The sequence below is a fragment of the Lontra canadensis genome, unplaced genomic scaffold (genome assembly GCF_010015895.1).
Source record: "Lontra canadensis isolate GAN:19392208 unplaced genomic scaffold, GSC_riverotter_1.0 scaffold24, whole genome shotgun sequence".
Classification (NCBI taxonomy): domain Eukaryota; kingdom Metazoa; phylum Chordata; class Mammalia; order Carnivora; family Mustelidae; genus Lontra; species Lontra canadensis.
The window spans coordinates 13,901,403-13,919,769 of NW_022631018.1; the positions used below are offsets into that span (position 1 = coordinate 13,901,403).

The 18,367-nt window shown below is 46.5% G+C and overlaps 1 protein-coding gene across 2 annotated transcripts in view; it reads right to left on the reverse strand.

Annotated features, from left to right (window-relative positions):
- Positions 1 to 1,154: 1,154 nt before the first annotated feature.
- The window catches only part of DESI2 (desumoylating isopeptidase 2), a 39,983-nt gene continuing 22,770 nt past the window's right edge, over positions 1,155 to 18,367 (reverse strand). For both annotated transcript variants that reach the window (XM_032862883.1, XM_032862884.1), the window contains exons 2-5: positions 12,686 to 12,758; positions 10,088 to 10,181; positions 7,950 to 8,091; positions 1,155 to 1,952 (exon numbers count right to left, since the gene is read on the reverse strand). In XM_032862883.1, the coding sequence (XP_032718774.1) occupies positions 1,719 to 1,952; positions 7,950 to 8,091; positions 10,088 to 10,181; positions 12,686 to 12,758 (543 nt within the window). In that variant the 3' untranslated portion in view covers positions 1,155 to 1,718. The remainder of the gene's footprint in view (positions 1,953 to 7,949; positions 8,092 to 10,087; positions 10,182 to 12,685; positions 12,759 to 18,367) is intronic.

The following is an 18,367-nucleotide window of genomic DNA, read 5'->3' on the forward strand; positions in this document are numbered from 1 at the left end:
GGCCTGAACCGAGTCCACTTCTCACAAAGACCACATACTCCTTCCCTCCTTTGGCCGCGTCTCTGAAACGAGAGCTCTGCACCCTCTCAAGAACCGAGGGTAGAATGGCCGAGGCTTTCCTCTCCAGACACGGAACAGTCAGAAGCGTAAATTAGGTTAAGTGGCTTCATTTTCCTCAGGTCAAAGCTTCTAACCCAAGGTTTGGTTTCCCTAGGAACGGCGTGTGCTTCAGTTGATAAAAATGAATCAAAATCAGCTGATGGAAAAGTTAAAAATGTCCTTTACTGAAAGGTACGGATCTTCACAAAGCGCTCTAGCAAACAACCCGATCGAGAAGTTTGCGCGAGCGGAGGTGCCTTTGAAACTAACCGTCTCGATAGAGCTGAAGTCACTGCCTTGGATTAACTTCTATGCCGCATCCAATATTCTATGTAGGACATTCATTCTTAAGGCAGAAAAATTGAATCTGACACGTAATGACTTGGCTCTTACGTCCAGGGGTCAAACGGGAAGTAGCCTGTGCACACGGAGTCCTTGCTAATGAAGGACTCGTCCGCAGCGGCCAAGTTCTCCCTCAGAGCAGGTTCTGTAAGACACACATCTGAGAGAACAGAAAAAGATGACTTTTAAGACACACGAGTATCTTCCAACAAAAAGTCAACGAGACTCGGTTTCCTGTGATGAGGGGACGCGACTCCCATCACGAGCCGCGGCCTCCGACACGCTCGGTCGGGAATGGTAGGTAAGACGGCGGGACGGCGGAGTCGCTCGCTGGACAGTGTTACTTCAGCCCCCGGTTCTCAAGGTCTCATGTAACAGGCGGCCCGACCAGTAAGAAAGCAGCTGCATGTCACCTCATACGGCTACTCAGAAGGCTGTCGCTTGGACCTTCCCACCCTATCATCGCAGCCCGGGGCGGGGAGGGTAGTGGATATACAAAAATGAAGGTGAGGCCCCCAGCACGTGTGCAAAAATACTCCTCAGTGCCCAGCAGGGGTATCTTCAACGAAAACGACCTTAACGACAGAATCAGAGGTGTCTGAGCCGGACGGACACAGGAAGGGGCCCACCTGCTGAGCTGGACCAGTATTTGGGATGCAAGGACACCCCCCTTGCCCCCCCACCTCCCTGGCCTGGATCTGGGGGGACCTGGGGACCGCGCTCCCTTGCGGGGCTGTGAGCCACCGCCCTCAGCCCCGGGTTCTCCTTCCCCTCTGCGTCCCGAACATGGACAAAACCAAACACGAACCTAAAAGACCATTCGTAAGCAGGGGACGGTGACTCTGGCTGCTCCAGGACCTGTTGCGTGCCTGGGGGCCCCGCCACAGCTCTGGCCGATGTTGGGAGGCCACAGAGCTGGCCCGCCTCGCCCGCTGGGGCCGCGAATGCTTCCTTCTTCCACGGTGGCAGGAGTCCATGCACGATTTGTAAACAGCGATACAAAATACTGTAAACATAACTGAACAGAGCTCGTATAAAACAGAAGGAAATCCGAATTTACAAGTGGGTAAAAAAAACCAGAGGGCAGCTTCATACAAAGTTCTCCCTCCTGCGCCGAGTGATTCTTTTGATTACAAATATAATCCTGAGCTGAAAAACTGGGATTGGGGGGGGAGCCATCTTTGCATACAGAATGTCCAGAGGACGCGTGCTCTTGTACTTTTCTCTAGCTGACCGTCCCCTGTCCGAGACAGCTCTGGGGGGGGCTTTGGAGACGCTTAGAGTTTGGTGTGGCGCCCGGGCCTGGGGCCGGCCGCAGCGCTGGCCACGGAGGCGGACGCGGCGGCGTCCTCAGCCTCCTCCAGTTCGTCCTGCAGCTCCTGGCTGACGCTGGACTGCAGAGCCGCAGGCGTGAGCCACTCCTTGGGGAGGCAACTCTGTAGGAAGGGAATGCAGGAGCTGAAGTAGGCCAGTCGGTTGATCCAGCGAGGGATCTCTTTCCCACAGAGGATCTGTGGATGACAAAGGGTGTCGGGTTACGTGAGAAGGATGTCGTGGGCCTGGCCCAGTGCCAGGGAGCAGGGGAGGCAGGGGGTGCCCTGGAAACCTTGCACCCGGGCCTCCGGGGACACATGGCACCTGCCTTGGGAGCCTGGGCCCTCCCGGCAGCCCCATCCCCCCCCTTTCTGCGGAGCCTTGTTCGAGGAGCTCACTTTCTGCATCTCTATCTACTCCGTGGACTTCTGTCCCTGTCCCACTTCTCCCCAGGCACTCGCATCAGCTGAGAAAGCCCATCTCCCCAGACGCAGCCCTGGCTTCGGGAGTCCGGGGCAGGAGCGAGGCCATGCCCAGGACGAGGCCAGAATGCCCAGCTGCCTTTTGTCCGCAGACTCCGCTGGGGGTGGCAGGGGCAGACATGGGGCCAGGAGGGTCCCTCTGGCTGATGGTGTGTGGCTGTCTGCCCACTTCCTGCCCTGACCCTGTCCTTAGAGGACTCCGGAGCCAAAAGCCATTGGCCACCTATCTCAGAGAACGAGAATCGGGTCTTCCACAGCGAACTTTACTCTTTCTTAATGCTCTTGCCTGTCCACAGGCAATGCTGGGCTGACTGAGCCCTTGCCCCCGTTCCCCTGCCCGTCCCCCTGGCGGTTTCGCCTCTAGTCACGTCACAGTCACAGGCTAGGATCCGGACATCTTATCTTAGTTGGTGACTCTGGAAAAGGTGTCAAAGTATCATAGTCCAAAAATCACTAAAATATAAACAAACCAGGACCTGTAATTAAGCAAGGTATTTTTCTCTCTCTAAAGGGGTAGCCTTACCTGACAAACATTACATTTCCCTTACATACGACGTCTCTGACTTAACCACAGGGCAAGTCTCACTTAGGGAAGTGGTGGCATCGTTGTGACCAAATTCGATCACCCGCCAGGCAGCACGGAGAGACAGTACTTCAAGTTATTTGGGAGGGCGCCTGGGTGGCTCGGTTAGTGACGCGGCTGCCTTCAGCACGGGTCATGATCTCGGGGTCCTCGGACCGAGCCCCATGTCAGACTCCCAGCTCAGTGGGGACTGAGTCTGCTTCTCCCTCTCCCTATGCGCCTCTGCTCGTGCTCTTTCAAATAGAATCTTTAGAAAACAGATACATGAGAAATGTGTCTGTGAACTTGATATGGGGGACAGCCGAGGGGTCACCGTACATGGTGCCACTCCCGTCTCTCTACATCAGAAACCCCGGCAGACAAGTTTATGTTGTACTTTAGAGCTGAGATGCGCCGGGGAGGGGCACCCGCACAGCTGCAGGGGAAGCGCGGAGGTGTGGCGGGCACTGTGCGGTTAGCGACAGCCACCGCGGACTATTCCCTTCCTCCGAACTACTTCCCAAGTCCCGATGAGCTACCTTCCTCCCAAGGCCCGGTGGTGTGGCCTGACCAGCTGAAAACGTGGTATGGAGAACGACAGCCTCCTGCTCTGGTAGGTGGATCGTGCTGAGACACGGCCACACCCGTGGGCTGAGTTCTCCGTGGCGGAGTCCAGTCTGTGGCCAGTCCCCCACCCCCCACCCTCTCAGAAGCATGCTGGTCCTCTGCCAAGCCAACGTCTCGACACTTCGAGTCCATCCGTGAGTCATTCAGCATCGTGACTCGAAGTTTGAAAGAGAGGAGGGCCAGTTGTGACACTAAATGCATTACACGTACGCGCGTGTACCTGCTGCGTCCAGATGTAAAACACACTTCTTAGGGTGGGTGGTGGCTTACGGAGCGAAATTACTTCAACCAGTAATTCCCCTTGTAGAAATCCTGCCCACGACACACACTCGCTAGGGGCGAAGAGACAGACGCCCAGGGAGAGCTGGTACAGCGCCGCGTGGAACGGCAGGGGGCTGCCCCTGTCTTCCTCTGGATCTTGCCCCACCGTGTAGGACGGGCACTGTGGGCCTGTCGCCTTCGGCCTTTATTGTGGTGAGGTAGTTCCCGCTCTACCCACTTCGAGAGAAAATTATCGTAAGCAGATGTTGAATTTTGTCAAATGCTTTTCTGGACCTACTGAGATGATCATGATTTTTATTTTTCACTTTAAGGTGGCGTATCACACTGATCTGCAAATGTGGAACCACCTTTGCGTCCCTGGGAAAAGTCCCACCCGATCCTGGTGTAGAATCCTCCTAATGTAGTGTTGGCTCCGGCTTGCTATGTCCTATTGAGGGTTTCTGCATCTCTGTTCATCCAGGATGTTGGCCTGTGATTTTCCTTTCTTGTGGTGTCCTTGTCCGGTTTTGGTATCGGGGTGTTGCTGGCCTCATAAAAGGAGTGTGGAAGTGTTCCCTCCTCTTTCTTTTTTGGGGAAAAGTTGGAGATTAGGTATTAAATCCTTGAATGAAGTTCGGTAGAATTCATCAGTCAAGCTGTCTGGTCTTAGACTTTGGTCTGCTGGGAGGTTTTTGATGCAATCTCCTTAGTAGTAACAGGTCTAGCCAGATTTTCTATTCCTTATAATTCAGCTTCAGAAAATAGCATTTCTAGGAATTTGTCCGTCTTTTCTTGGGTCGTCCAGTCTGTTCACAGCGTTTCTCTTACGAGACGGAGAACTTCTCTCTCCCTTTCGTTGAACCTGAAGTATTGATTTCGGTTATACCCTTTCAGTTCCTGGCCTTAAGCCAGTTAGAACAAATCCCACTAAGCATCAAGGTTCATTTTAGAAAGCCGGGTGGTGCCCACCTTCAGTTTTGGTACGAACCATCTTTACCAGGTCGGACGCATCATTCAGGACCTGAGAGACTCTGGCCAGTAACCCGAAGTCGGCCTGAGAGGTTTTCGGGGCTGAGGCAATGTCATGACAGGGAACACACACCAAAAGTAAAACCCCTGTCTCTGGGAGTGAGCACCAAGGGCCCCGCTCTAGACCGAAGATTACTGTCCCCTCTAAGCTGCTGCCATCATCCACCATCGTGCATGGAAGAGGGGCCTCTGGGAGGCTCGGCCCTGGGGCACAGATTAGTGCGCCAACCAGGGATCTGAGTGCCCCCTCACCTCTCGTGCCTGTGACCCACGACACAGACCTCACCAGTCACCAAATCTGCCAGAGCCTTGACCTTGGACCCCCGGCCTCCAGAATGGTGAGAAACAAAGGTCTGCTGGGGAGAAGCAGCCCGGTCTGCGCTCTTGTGCTCCAGCCACCAAACGCTCGAGAAGACAGGGCTTCTGCCCAAGGGTTTCCGATTGCGCCTGGAAAACCGGCTGAATCTTGGTTTCGGAGGGTCTGCCTAGAGACGGTCGGATCCAAACAGCCGTTTGTCCGCGATGCCAGGTCGTGGGCTTCATGGGCGTGGAAGCCGCGTGCGGCGTCGTTTGCGGCAGGTGTAGGAACAGGGCGGCAGCCCGGTGGGACTCCAAGTCCTCGCAGCGGCTCAGAGAGGCCGAGCGCAGTGTTTTTCTTTAGGACAAGGGAAGGCGCAGTATTGAAAAAGAAAGGTTATTATGGCCGCTCCCCTTCTCTCCTCCTGAGGGGCTGTGGTTTGGGGTTTCTGTTTGTTGTTACGAAATCAGTGTGTGCCGTTCAGCAATCCTAACTTTACTTTTTAAAATTGTCCCTGCTCTCATCCAGCCCCTTTTCTGATCTGAGAAGGATGTGCACAGGAGGGACAAAGAGTTCTTACTGGAAATATCTTTATGTACCTGAACTGGACAGCCATATGATGTTTAGGGATTCGTCAGGATAAAATCCCTAGAGAACAGCCTAGAGAAGATGGGCCTGTGTCTGCGGGAGGAGGGCGGTCTGGCTGCCAGCCCCCAACTGCACCAGTCGTGGCCGGAGCCGCCCTGAAGCACCCCGGGGAAGGGGGGGTACGGGAGCAGCAGGGGCTCACAGTTCTGGTGACGGGTTTTCCCACCACTTGCAGTTTTGGCAAGAATCACCGGTTACAGATCCAATCATTCCCCGTATTGGAAACGCGGAGCCGATGAGCAACTCAACATGCCCAGTCCCAGCAGGAAAAAGCCCTTCCCAGGGGCACCTGCAAGGAAGCCAGGCCGGCCGGTAAGCGTCCCTAACTTTCATGGTGTAGGGGTCCGAGGACAGTGTCCTGACCTGCAATGGTTCCCAGGGACAAGTCCCGTTCCCTGAGCCTCCACCTCTCAGTGTAGCAGGGAGGGTGGCAGACGGCACCGGGTTTCAGTCTATGAGTCAAGCTCAGCCAATTACGATTGTGAGTTCAGGATTTAAAAAAAAAAAAAAAAAAAAAAAGGCCGGGGCATTTCTTCTGGCCGGAGTGAGGTTGAGATGCCTGGAGGCCAGGAAGCTGTGTTTCCAACTTCAAGCAACATGTGAGTATTCCCTAAACCCTTTTCTTAAAACCTGCTACAAAATGCGCACATCAGGCCGGATAGTCAGCAGCCTCGATTTTACATCTGATTTTACAAGAGCTCATTAGTATCTAAAAACTGCTTTTTAATACTTTGAAGTCCCCCCTGGAAATGGTCTCTCTTATGTCATCTCCCTCACAGTCTCCCAGCAGTCACTTAGAGGTGACAGCCACCCGGGGAGATCCCAGCTGGGACAGGGTGAGGGGGGGAGCAGGGATGCGGGCAGCAGTGAGAGAGTCAGTGTGGTGTCCCCCCTGCTCCCCTTCCTACTTGGCTCAGGCCTGGAAACCTTTTAACCACATTCCCTCCCACGAGGAGGAGAGAGCAACACAAAAAGTTTAGCACTTTCGGCCGCCCCCAAACTCAACTTTGGGGATTTGGGGGGTTTTTCTCTTCTTGCCGGGAGGAGAGGACAGATCCGGGCATCACCTGGGCCACACGTGGTCCCCCTGATGTCTGCAGCCTGGCGGAAACAGCTGGGGGATCCAGACGCCGGGTCTCCTGGAGCCGGATCGACCGTTCCCGATCGTGTAGGCTGCTTCCCCTGTGACAACAGATGACAGCCTAGCGGCTCCTCCAGACCCCAGATGAGGGCACAGCGGCCGTGTCACATGAGGCGACTGGACTGGGTGCTTGCTACTGTCTCTGCCAATTCTAACATTTACGGATCCCTATGGGTTCCCGGATGAGGGGACAAGCAGGGTCAAGAAGGATCTGAACCACCTTCTCTCGTTCCCGAAAGGCAACCAGGTCACCTCGACGGTGTCAGCGTGTCTACAAGACTGGTGCTGCCCCTCCGGCTTCCACACCTGGGCAAACCGTCGGGGGTCACGCGAACGTGAAGACACCGACTCTGTGCACCGTGGCGGGACCCTCCGTGCGGCGGGCGCGAGACGCATCCTCCAAGCAGCACAGCGTCCCCAACCAGGGGCCTGTCCGAGAGCCGAGCTGTGGCAGCTGCGAGGGCAGGGGAGAGGGCTGGGGAGCTGGGCACCCATGCACAGGCCACCGAGGCAGCGGCTCCATTTGTTCTGCCCGGGTCCAGCGGGGCCTGGCGCTGCCCCTGCCTCTGGCCGCCCAGAGTCGGCGAACTGGGAAGCTCTTTGAGTGCCCGTTAATCTGCTCGACCTTATTTCCGAATCTTGTGATTTCTTCCCTCCGTTTCCTGTGTCAGGCCCTACGATTCTGAGCTAGCTCCGATCTCCCACTTGGGACTCAAAAACTCCCAAGGCAAGTGCGTGCCCGTGTGTAAGCTGGCGGAACGAAATTTCCAGAGTGGCAACACGAACGACTTATGAACAATTTTCAGAGCTGGGGGGAGAAACGTCGCTCAGGCATTGCTTTCTTTCAAGAGCAAGCTCCAGGCTGTAAGAAAATGAATCGGGAGCCGAGGAGACGATCGATCGTGGGTCATCGGTGCGCCCTCTCCCCGCGGCCGCGTCGTGGTCGGGAGCACGGTCGGAAACTGCGCCCACTCGGAAGCCGCGGACCTCGGGGAGCTCATTCATTCCTACAGGACACGGGGCGCCACGCTCCCCCGACACAAAGGCCTGTGCTTACAGGAGACACACACGTGGCTGCGAAAGCGGACTGTGAGGACGCCGGGGCCGTTTTTTGCTCAAAGGATCTGCGGAGAAAGCGGCACTCACCTCCGACAGCGCCGAGGAGAAGTGATTGCAGTTCTTGTGCATGAGGTGGTAGGCGTTGCCCTTGTACTCCTTGCCCAGCTCCTCCACGATCTTCTCGATGTCGTCCTCCAGGAAGTCCGTGCTCCCTAACACTACAGCTTCTCTTGAAGAAAAAGGAGGAGGAAAGAAACACGATCGTGTGAGTCTTAAGTATTTCTAAAGTATTAAGTATTTCTTAAGGATTTCTAAAGAGCACGTTTAAGGACTGGCTTATTCCCAGGAATACTGTGACTGGCCTAACAAAGCCACAACAAACACAACTACAAGGTCAATGGGATACTTTTCAAAAGTTCTGTGGAGTTTCGACTTTCCTACAATAAACTCCGAGGTGCACTACTTCTGAATCATACAGACTCAAACCTGGTCATTTTCTTGATGGAGCAGTGTGTCGTGTATTAAAAATGCGGCAACACGTTATTTTCCAAAGCCTGTGTATGCCATCAGGTTATCAGAGAACCAGATCCATGTCGCAAATTTTCCCGCTCAATTATGCCAGCCACCAAAGGGCTGGCCACAGTCACGTTCAGAAATTGTCTTTTATGTCATCTGCTTCTGTGCCACCGTGAGAGGAATTAAAACCAACCAATCAACCAACCCCACCAATTAAAAAATAACTGCCCTGCACCTGACTCCCAGCTACCCTGGACTTGCAACAGACGTTATGCAATAGAAAGCAGAATTTTAGTCACATACAAGTTAGGAATCCAAGAAAACTGAAAATACTTAGAAAACCCTTTTATCAGTAGTCCTGTTAAAAGGGAAACCTAACGATGGCATTACAGCCAATCTGTGACCAGCCAAGAAAACCGATGAACTTCATAGTGATAAAAATGTGTAGCCCCTGAGGCGCCTGGGGGGGCTCAGTTGTTAAGCATCTGCTTTTGGCTCAGGTCATGATCCCAGGGTCCTGGGACTGAGTCCTGCATCGGGCTCCCTGCTCAGCGGGGAGCCTGCTTCTCCCTCTCCCACTGCACCTCCCCCTGCTTGTGCTCTCTCTGTCAAATGAATAAATAAAAATCTTAAAAAAAAAAGTGGAGTCCTATCCTGAATTTCAAGGTTACAAGCTCATTTCACCACTTTTTACTTGGCAAATTAACGGTCACAGGCCCAAAAGTTTCTTTAAAGCTCCTTGAACCTAAGGTTCTAAATAGCTCTTCAAATACAAACCTTCATTAAAAAATGGAAATTGGATCATCAAGCATTCAAATTCTCAGTGCTGCTGACTACTCTTAAGGCTCCAGAGTATTCTGGTGTATCCAAACATGTGATATACACACACCTTACTAATAGTTTCTCAGCCAACCAACTGTTTAGTTATTTCAAATGTATAAACAGTGTCCCTTTCATTGGGAAAAACGAAAAGATTAAAAAAAAAATCCTACTGAATGGGGCACCTGGGTAGTCCAGTCGGTTAAGGGTCCTGACTCTTGATTTCAGCTCAGGTTGTGAGATCGAGTCCTGTGTCAGGCTCCACAGTGAGTGAGGAGCCTGCTTGGGATTCTCTGTCCCTTTGCCCCTCTCTGTCCCTGCTTGCACTCTTTCACTCTCTCTTAAACAGGAAAAAAAAAAAAAAAAATCCTGCCCACCATTTCTTTTCTCTTCATGTATTTTTTTTTTAAATTTTAAACTTCATTTGAGTTTAAAATAAACTGTATTTGACACCCAATGTCACATTAGTTTCAGGTGTACGCAGAGTCAACAGCCCCACAAGGGTAGCTACCACCTGAACCATACAGACACCTGTAACTGTCTTCCCTCTCCCCCCGCATGGGAGGTCGAGGCGAAACCATTGCTACATACAAATGTCTTCTAAAGCAGAACCCAAGTCCTACCAGGTAAGAATGTCTTCAAAGTACACAAGGGAACTTACGTGGGTCCTGAACACAAGTAACAGACTAGGTTACGTCAGGCATTTCATAGGGCCGAGTCCCATCTTTATACAACTTCAGATAGATTCGGTTTTAAACCGTCAGCAACTACAACACCGTTAAAGAAACATTTTAACTTCCTAGATTTTCGTCTCCAGAATGAATTCTGTATGCTTGTAAACACGCTTTGGCACCTAAGATAGCATAATAAAAATTATCCTCCCTACTTACTTAAATTTAAATGTTTCTCCTAGTTCAGAAGCATTTCCTGGGGAAATTTCAAATATTCCAGAAAAGGGGTAAGGATGGCCACCATAAGCAAATTCTGAAAAGAGAAAACTCATGATTTTTAGTATTTATCACACAAAACTTAATCAGAAATGCTGTATTAGCTTTAATAAATGATGAAGATAATAATGATACCATCTAAATATTTTGCAGGTTATCAATACTTTCACAAACATCTCATTCCGCTGTTACTCGTACGCAACAGTTGATTCAAAAGGCCTGAAACCACTAACGAAAGACACTTAGAGGTGATCCTGATTTGTCCATGTATCTCGTGTACGCTGGTGAGAGCAGAGTGACTACCACAGGGGAAGGTGGTCTCTCTGCCTAGTGCCTGTGCCCAACCAAGTGGGTGGCCCGTTCCGTGTGTGTCTTTTTCTAAATTAAAGCGGTAAAATGTTAAACTCGCACTTTACCGGAAAAGCTGTCTAATAACAATGATTTTGCACAGCTCCTGGGTTGAAGACTGTTGGTTTACCTTTGAGTAAGAGTGAAACATTAGCAAGCCTGAAAAACTGAATTCCATTCCCCTCATTCAAGAAAAAAAGAAGTTGCCACATTGACACATACACCTACACACACACTCTCCATAGCACATCTCTGAGCCAGGAGGGGACGGCGCGTGCTACAGGCTCATGAGAAATCAGCTCTGACCCAGAACAGAAGCAGACAGTGCTTTCAGATAAGGAAGGAACTAAAATTCCTGGGAGGAGATCGTGGTGGACTTATTTTCAAAATCACAAAGGTTTAAATGAATCTCTTTGCTTACCATTTACTAAATATAATTGTGAAAGGTCAACGAACAAGGCAGACACCAAGTTTCCTTTTGATCCAGACCTTCCAGAGAAAAAGCAAGGACGTGGATAAGAAATAAAGTGCCTGGCATTCAATTTTGAAACAGTCAAAAATGATCTTAACGACGGGATTTTATAAAACACTGTAGATAACCACGTCAAACGTGGAAAGGTAATGTTTGGATTTTTTTTTTTTTTTTTTTACTTCAATTCCAGTAAGAAAAGTCGTCAGCCATTTATTCCAGAAGTATAATTCCGCTTTCAGCAAGATATTGACCTTAGCTTGGCCGAGCCTCCCTGAACATGCTTGGACCACATTTCTAATTATTCCTAAATCCCTTTACGGAGGGGAGCAGTGATTAGACAGGTGCGAGGGTACTGACTAGTAGGCAAGAACACTCGGGTTCAAGTCCCCGTTCTACTGATCAGCAGCGGGACTTTCAGTAGAGCTGAGCTTGGGCTTCTTTGTTTGCAAAACGGAGCAAGTGCCAATTGTCCCATGTCCTTCTCTATGTCACAGAGGCATGGTCATGTGGCTCAGAAATGGATGGCACTTAAAAGACTGGAACACACCACAGAAATTCAGTTAAAAAGCAACACACACAACTTTGGTAGAAGCCAAATCAAACGGGAAATAAACCCACAGCCGACGATGCGGCCCACAGCAACAATCTGACCGCTAACCCTTCGGGCAGGGGAGGATTACTTGGCAGATGCAGCCTTTCCAGTAAGATGGAGCTCACGGGGTGGATCTCCATAGCAAACATTTTCTATGCTACGCCGCAGCCAGGGGCAGCTAATGTGGAGCGTCAGGAGGGGACAGTATCAATGCCCCCGACACACTGGGGTACATGAGCCTTTTTCTCGTGTTCGCGCAAGCTGGTCTGCAACCTCCACGGGTGGCTCCGGGCAGGCTGCCATCACGTGTTCTTGTGGGTCTGGTACAGAGACCGCCTGGCTGAGGCAAATAAAAGACGTTTCTGCTACAGGGTGAGTTTATGATGCAAATAATACGGTCTTACAGCCCTGCTGGAACTGGCAATGTGCTCTGCGTTATGCAGACCGTTACCACTCATGGCTCGGTCTGGAGGAAATTACCCTGCACCAACAGTGGGAATCAGAACCAAGGAAAAAGCTGTTGATAACGAGCTGCTTGGCTTGAGTGGCTCCTGTCATATTTGACAAAGGACCAAGAAGACTAAAAGGGCTGAGTTAATGACAAAGGCCATCATTCCTGAGCAAAAAGCTAGATGTAATCAAGGGTAGGATTTGCTCTCTGATATTTTTAAACTTTGAAATGACACACTTGCAAGTCTATAAAAACACATTTAATACTGAAATTCCCTCAGGAAATTGGTTATTTCAAGTTTGACACTCTAGCACCAACTCCTCTCCAACCGTAATGACTGGTTTTCAACGTGCAGGTTTTCTTAGGAACTCCAGTATCATTGGCACAAGATTGTCATGGTAAGACCATCCCAAAAAGGCAAATATCTTTTAAGACCCTGTATTTGGAATAAAAGATAACTACATGAATGTACGGTCACGTACTTTCTCCCCAAATACATTCAACTTTGGGCATTTTCTCAAAATACAGTGTAAACGAATGTGGAGAGATTTTCTTCTCCTTTCCACAGTAATGTATGGAAGCAGCTGAAAAAAACAGGAAGCGCTACAGACATGAACTGCAAGTCCTTTAAAAGAAAACAAGCTTCAGAAAGTCTACTTAGACTGTGTGTACACATACCTCTGCCATATACTTCAATGCCCGAATGAAAAACGCCAATTCCAATGGACGAGGTGTATTCGTTCATCCAGTACTAGGAAAAAAAGAAGAGATTCAGAATATCTGTCCACTTACCACTTAACTCCCCATGATAGGAAACTACTGCCTCACATCCTTCATGGAACAGTTAGGCCCTTCTGGCTTCATTTCTTAGTATTTTTCCTTCTGGCCCCCAAACTCAACAATAATGGCTCATTTGGTCCTATCTCTGAGCTTCTGCTTGTAAGACATCCCATGTGTGGAATGCCTCCCTGGGTCAAAATGACTGCCTCAAGTTGTAAAGGCTTAGAGCATAAACCATACAGTCTAAACCTGGTCAGGTTGGGGGAAAAAATGGATATAAAAGCTCTCCTGTGATTTAAAAAAAAAAAAAAACACACATAGCATATGCTTTCATATCTATTTTTTTTCTATCTTAAGCCTTCCCTTTCATTCTCTGGTGAGCTCCCCGAGGACTGGGCTATAGTATTTTTTCAAAAACGTTTGAAAAAGACATATAAGACATATATATGGCATGTATGCCCTGATTCAGCTCAAAGTTTGATAACGATAATACAAGGAACAAATAATATGAGGCACAAAGGCTACCACAATCTTACCAGTGACATGCAGTAAACACTCCCAGAAAAGGCGGTATCTCAATTGGGTTTTTAGGAACAAATGAGGTTTCCCCAGGTAGAAAATGTAGGGGGTGTGGTAGAGTGGAAGGGAATGGGGAGAAATGTCTAGAAGGGTAAAGAGGGTGCACCAAGCATCACGATGTGAGTATCTGGGGGTGAACGTGGAGGGGTGCCAGGAGGACTGGAGAGGGTTTACCTAGAAGAAGGCAGTAAATGAATCAACAGCTCATTAAACAAACACTTAGGCAACACTTAACAGTGTTACAAACCCAGCAAGCTTCTTCTAGATTAGAGGATAGGTAATTTGGCTTTAATGTTTCTGGGTTTATTCAAGTCTTAGCCTTGATTCCAGATCCCTAGCCAGTTTCTTCCAGACTTTGGGAAGTGCATGTTTGCATACATTGCTGGAGGAAGCATAAATGGATAAAGTCAATTTATTCTGTCTTAAATGTACCTGGAAGAAAAATTAAGCAATAATCAAGAAATATTTGAAAGAGAACAAGGAACTTTCTCATCTAAATATCAATACACTCATTCACAGGACGGTGCTGCTTTAGAACAGATCCTTGCACGTGTAAGAATCTGGTATCTGATCAGGATGGTGTTTAGGAACAATGTTAAAGTTTAAACTATTAAAAAGGTGTTGACAAAACTCATGCATAAAAATACGTTTCATGTATCTAAAAATTCTGGTGTGTCTAAAAATAATCATAGAGAAGAAAATAGATAAAAAAAATTCTTAGATGGGAAAAGATGACCTAAGTAAAGCAAAACCTAGAATTTTTACAGGAAAACCACAGATATTCAACAAAAACTTCAAATTTCTTATTGTGTAAAACCACATGCACAACATCAAAGGATGAACAACGCACAAGGAGAAAAGATGAGAATGATAGTATGTCTCGCTCTCTATCAGATTCTATTTGGTTCCTGATTTAGGACAGCCTGAATTTGGATGGCAAGTTAGGGATATTATCTGAATTGATTTGATTTTGGGTATTGTAGTGAGGGTACATACAGAAAGGGATTTCTCAAGACTTTATCAAATCTACTTAATTCTACAGTTTAGGCAGCAAAAATTCAGACAGCAAGGGATACCATACACAAAAGCTCCATTAAAATAACTTCTATGGGGCGCCCGGTGGCTCAGTCAGTTAAGCGTCTGCCTTCGGCTCAAGTCATGATCCTGGGGTCCTGGGATTGAGCCCCACATCAGGCTCCTTGATCTCTGGGGAGCCTGCTTTTCCCTTCCCTCCCCACTCAGGTGCTCTATCTCTGTCTCTCTCTCAAATAAATAAAAATCTTAAAATGAACAAACCCATAGACAAGTGAGCAATCATGGAAGAAATTAGTGGCTAACAAACATGAACTAACATTCTCACTAGTAAACAGAAAAATACTAATGAAAACAATAAGCTACCATTCTTTTTTTTAGTCCATCAGACTGGCAAATATAAAAAATATTGCTAAATATTGCTGATGTTGGTAAGGGTGTGAGGAAGCTCCCGCCGAAGTGTGAATCAGTAACAGTTAATCAACCATTATACTTCTTGGGCATCTTATCTACAGAAATACTTGAACATATGCAAAGACATTTTCTGGGATATTAACTGTTGTCTATAATACTGAAAACCGAGAAACAACACAGATATTGGTAATGGAATGGTTAAATAAATTATGGTAAATCTGTATTATGAACTATCATATAGCTACTAAAAGAGTAGCTATGTATAACTCGACACATATGGACATAAAAAGATCCCTAAGACATATAAGGTAAAACACCAATTATGATCCCTTATCTGTCATGTGATCGCATATTTGCAAAATAGATAAATAAATATGTCCTTTGTGTATATTTTGTGCTAAAATGGAAACGTACTACAAAACTGTAGTATTTTACTACACTGACTACAGCAAAAGAAAGTTTGAAGGATATAGACCAAACTGTTAACAGTTTGGGAAAGGGGTGCAGACATAGCAGGGGAGGGAGTAGAGCAGTAGAAAGGACTACTTTCACTTTTATCTGAAATATTTGAAAAAAAAATTACATTTATTGAGGTATAACTGACATACAGTATAATATTGGTTTCAGGTGTAGAATACAGAGATTTGATATCTACATACATTGTGAAATGGTCACCATTATAAGTCTAGTTCCCATCTATCACCTTACAATGTTAATACTATGCTACGGACTATATTCCTGCATGGTACAATACAACCCAACGACTTATTTACTTTATAACTTGGAAGTCAGATCAAAAAAAACATTAAGACCAGTATCAAGGAGCTTATCACTGCCTATGTTTTCTTTGAGGAGTTTTGTAATTTGAGGTCTTACAATCAAGCCTTTAACCCATTTTGAGTTGATTTTGTATCTGGTATAAGACAGTGGTCCAGTTTTATTCGTTTGCATGGAGCTGTCCAGTTTTCTCAACACCATTTGTTAAAGAGATTGTCCTTTCCCTATCCTTTGTTGTAAATCAACTGACCAAAAATACATGGGTTTAAGTCTGTGAGCTCTATTCAGTTCTAATGATGTATGTGTCTTTGTGCCAATACCATACTGTTTGATTACTGTAGCTTTGTAGTATAGTTTGAAATAAGGGAGAGTGGTATCTCTGGTTTTCTCCTTCTTTCTCAAGATTGGTTTGGCTGTTCAGGGTCTTTTGTGGTTTCATACAGATTTTAGAATTATTTCTAGGTCTGTGGACAATGTCACTGGAATTTTAATATGGATTGCACTGAATCTGTAGATTACTTTGGGTAGTATGGACATCTTAATGTTATTAATTCTTTCCGTCTTTGAGGACAAAATCTTGCTATTTCTCCAATTTTTTTCACGAGTGTATTATAGTTTCGAGTGTACAGGTCTTTTACCTCTTTGGTTAAATTTATTCCTGGGTACTTTATTCTTTTTGATGCTATTGTAAATGGGATGTTCTCTTGATTTTTCTTTCTAATACTTCATTAGTGTATTATAAACTGATTTTTATATATTAATTTTGTATCCAGCAACTGGACTGAATTCTAACAGTTTTAAAACAGGTGGAGTTTTCCATATATGGTATCATGTCATCCATAAGTAGTGACAGTTTTGCTTCTTCCTCTCCAATTTGCATACCTTTTATTTCTTTTTCTTGCGTAATTGCTATGGCCAGGAATCCCAACATGATGTTGAGTAAAAGTGGTAAGGGGGGCATCCTGGTTTTGTTCCTGATCTTGGAGAAAAAGGAGAACAATGTTCACTTGGTCTCAAAGTACTGAACCCCACATTTCTCTATATTATAAGGAAAAAAAGGTATCTTTTAAAAAAATTGTATTTATTTATTTGACAGAGAGAGAGAGAGAGACTACAAGTAGGCAGAGAGGCAGGCAGAGAGAGAGGGGGAAGCAGGCTCCCTGCTGAGCAGAGAGCCCCATGTGGGGCTCGATCCCAGGACCCTGAGATCATGACCCAAGCCGAAGGCAGAGGTTTAACCCACTGAGTCACCCAGGCGCCCCAAAAAAAGTATCTATGAAAATATGAAAAAAATATGGTGACTATCACTTTATATAGATGATTAAACACAGTATCACTGACAGCTGGACAAACTGATGTTATGTACCTCCTGATGTGATAAAACAGAAAGGCCACAACATTTCCTTTGTTAGTTTTGTCAGATATGTTTAAAAGAATATAATCATAAGAAAAAAAATCAGTAACTGGACTGTGGGGCTTTCTATAAGAAAAGTAACCTGGTCTCTTAAAGAAATAGTGACATAAAAGTCAAAAGAATGGTGGCTATTCTTTAAAGAAGATGAAAAAAATTATGACAACTAAATGCAATGAAGGAACCTTGACTATTATCTTGTTTTAAATCCCCCTCTCCCTAAGACATTATTAGGGGAAACAGTAATGGAAAATTTCCTGGGTGTGATAACAGTACTGTGGTTAGGCAGAGAATGTCTTATTAGGAAATACATGTTGAAGTATTTAGAGATGAAATGCTGTAACATTTGTGACATTTTCTGCATGGGTGTGAAAGTGACTGTGTGCGTAGGAGAGGGTACGAGAAAGCAAATATAGTTAAAAACTGGTGAATCTAGCAGAAGAGTACACACATTGTACTCTTCTTTCAATTTTTTTTTTAAAGATTTTATTTATTTTTATTTATTTCAGAGAGAGCATAAGCGGGGGAGCTACAGGTAGAGCAGGCAGGAGAAGCAGACCCCCTGCTGAGCAGAGAGCCGATGCGGGAGTGGATCCCAGTAGATCATGAACTGAGCCCAAGGCAGCCGATTAACTGACTGAGTCACCCAACCGTCCCAAGCTTTTTGTTTTGTTTTTTAAGTCATTAACATTTTCAAAATAAAAAGTTAGGGGGAACTGAGGAGAATGATCTAGTTCTCATCTCCTTACAGCAGAAGAGATGCTTTTCTATGTTTCTTGCTATACTCCTACTTTCTCTCCCTTTTCAGAAGAGGAAGCAAAAAATCCCACAAGGTGATCATGCTAGTCTGCATAAAAATTTTGCTAGTTTCTTTCTAGTCAGTGGTTTCCTTGGCAGCCAACTTCTCTTCGACTTAAACGGTCTTTTCCGTTTGAAAAATTCCATTGTTTATACTGTTTGCAACCAATAATTTGGTCTGTATACTGCTGATTTCCTTAACAACAGCACCGACAGCTTTTGTTCTGAAGGCAGACAGCTCTCATTTAAAGGTGACCTTTTCTCTTTTTATAGTGTGAGCTTCTCTTCCAAAATATAGAATGTTTTCCAAAAAGAATCCATCTTTTCCAAAAAGAAAATCATCCAAAATGGTTTGTCTACAATAATCAAATGGTTTTAAACTCTTAGTAAACTGAGCATTTTTCTTCATTTAATGTCTAATAGCACTTAATTTTAACAATTTATCTTTTAGTTGCACACTAGTTTTCCAAAAGTGCTTTTATAATAAATTTCTACAATGGGAATCTAAATATTTTCTCAGGAGACAGAAAGGTTTTCATGAAACTAAAAATCATACATAAGCAGTGACT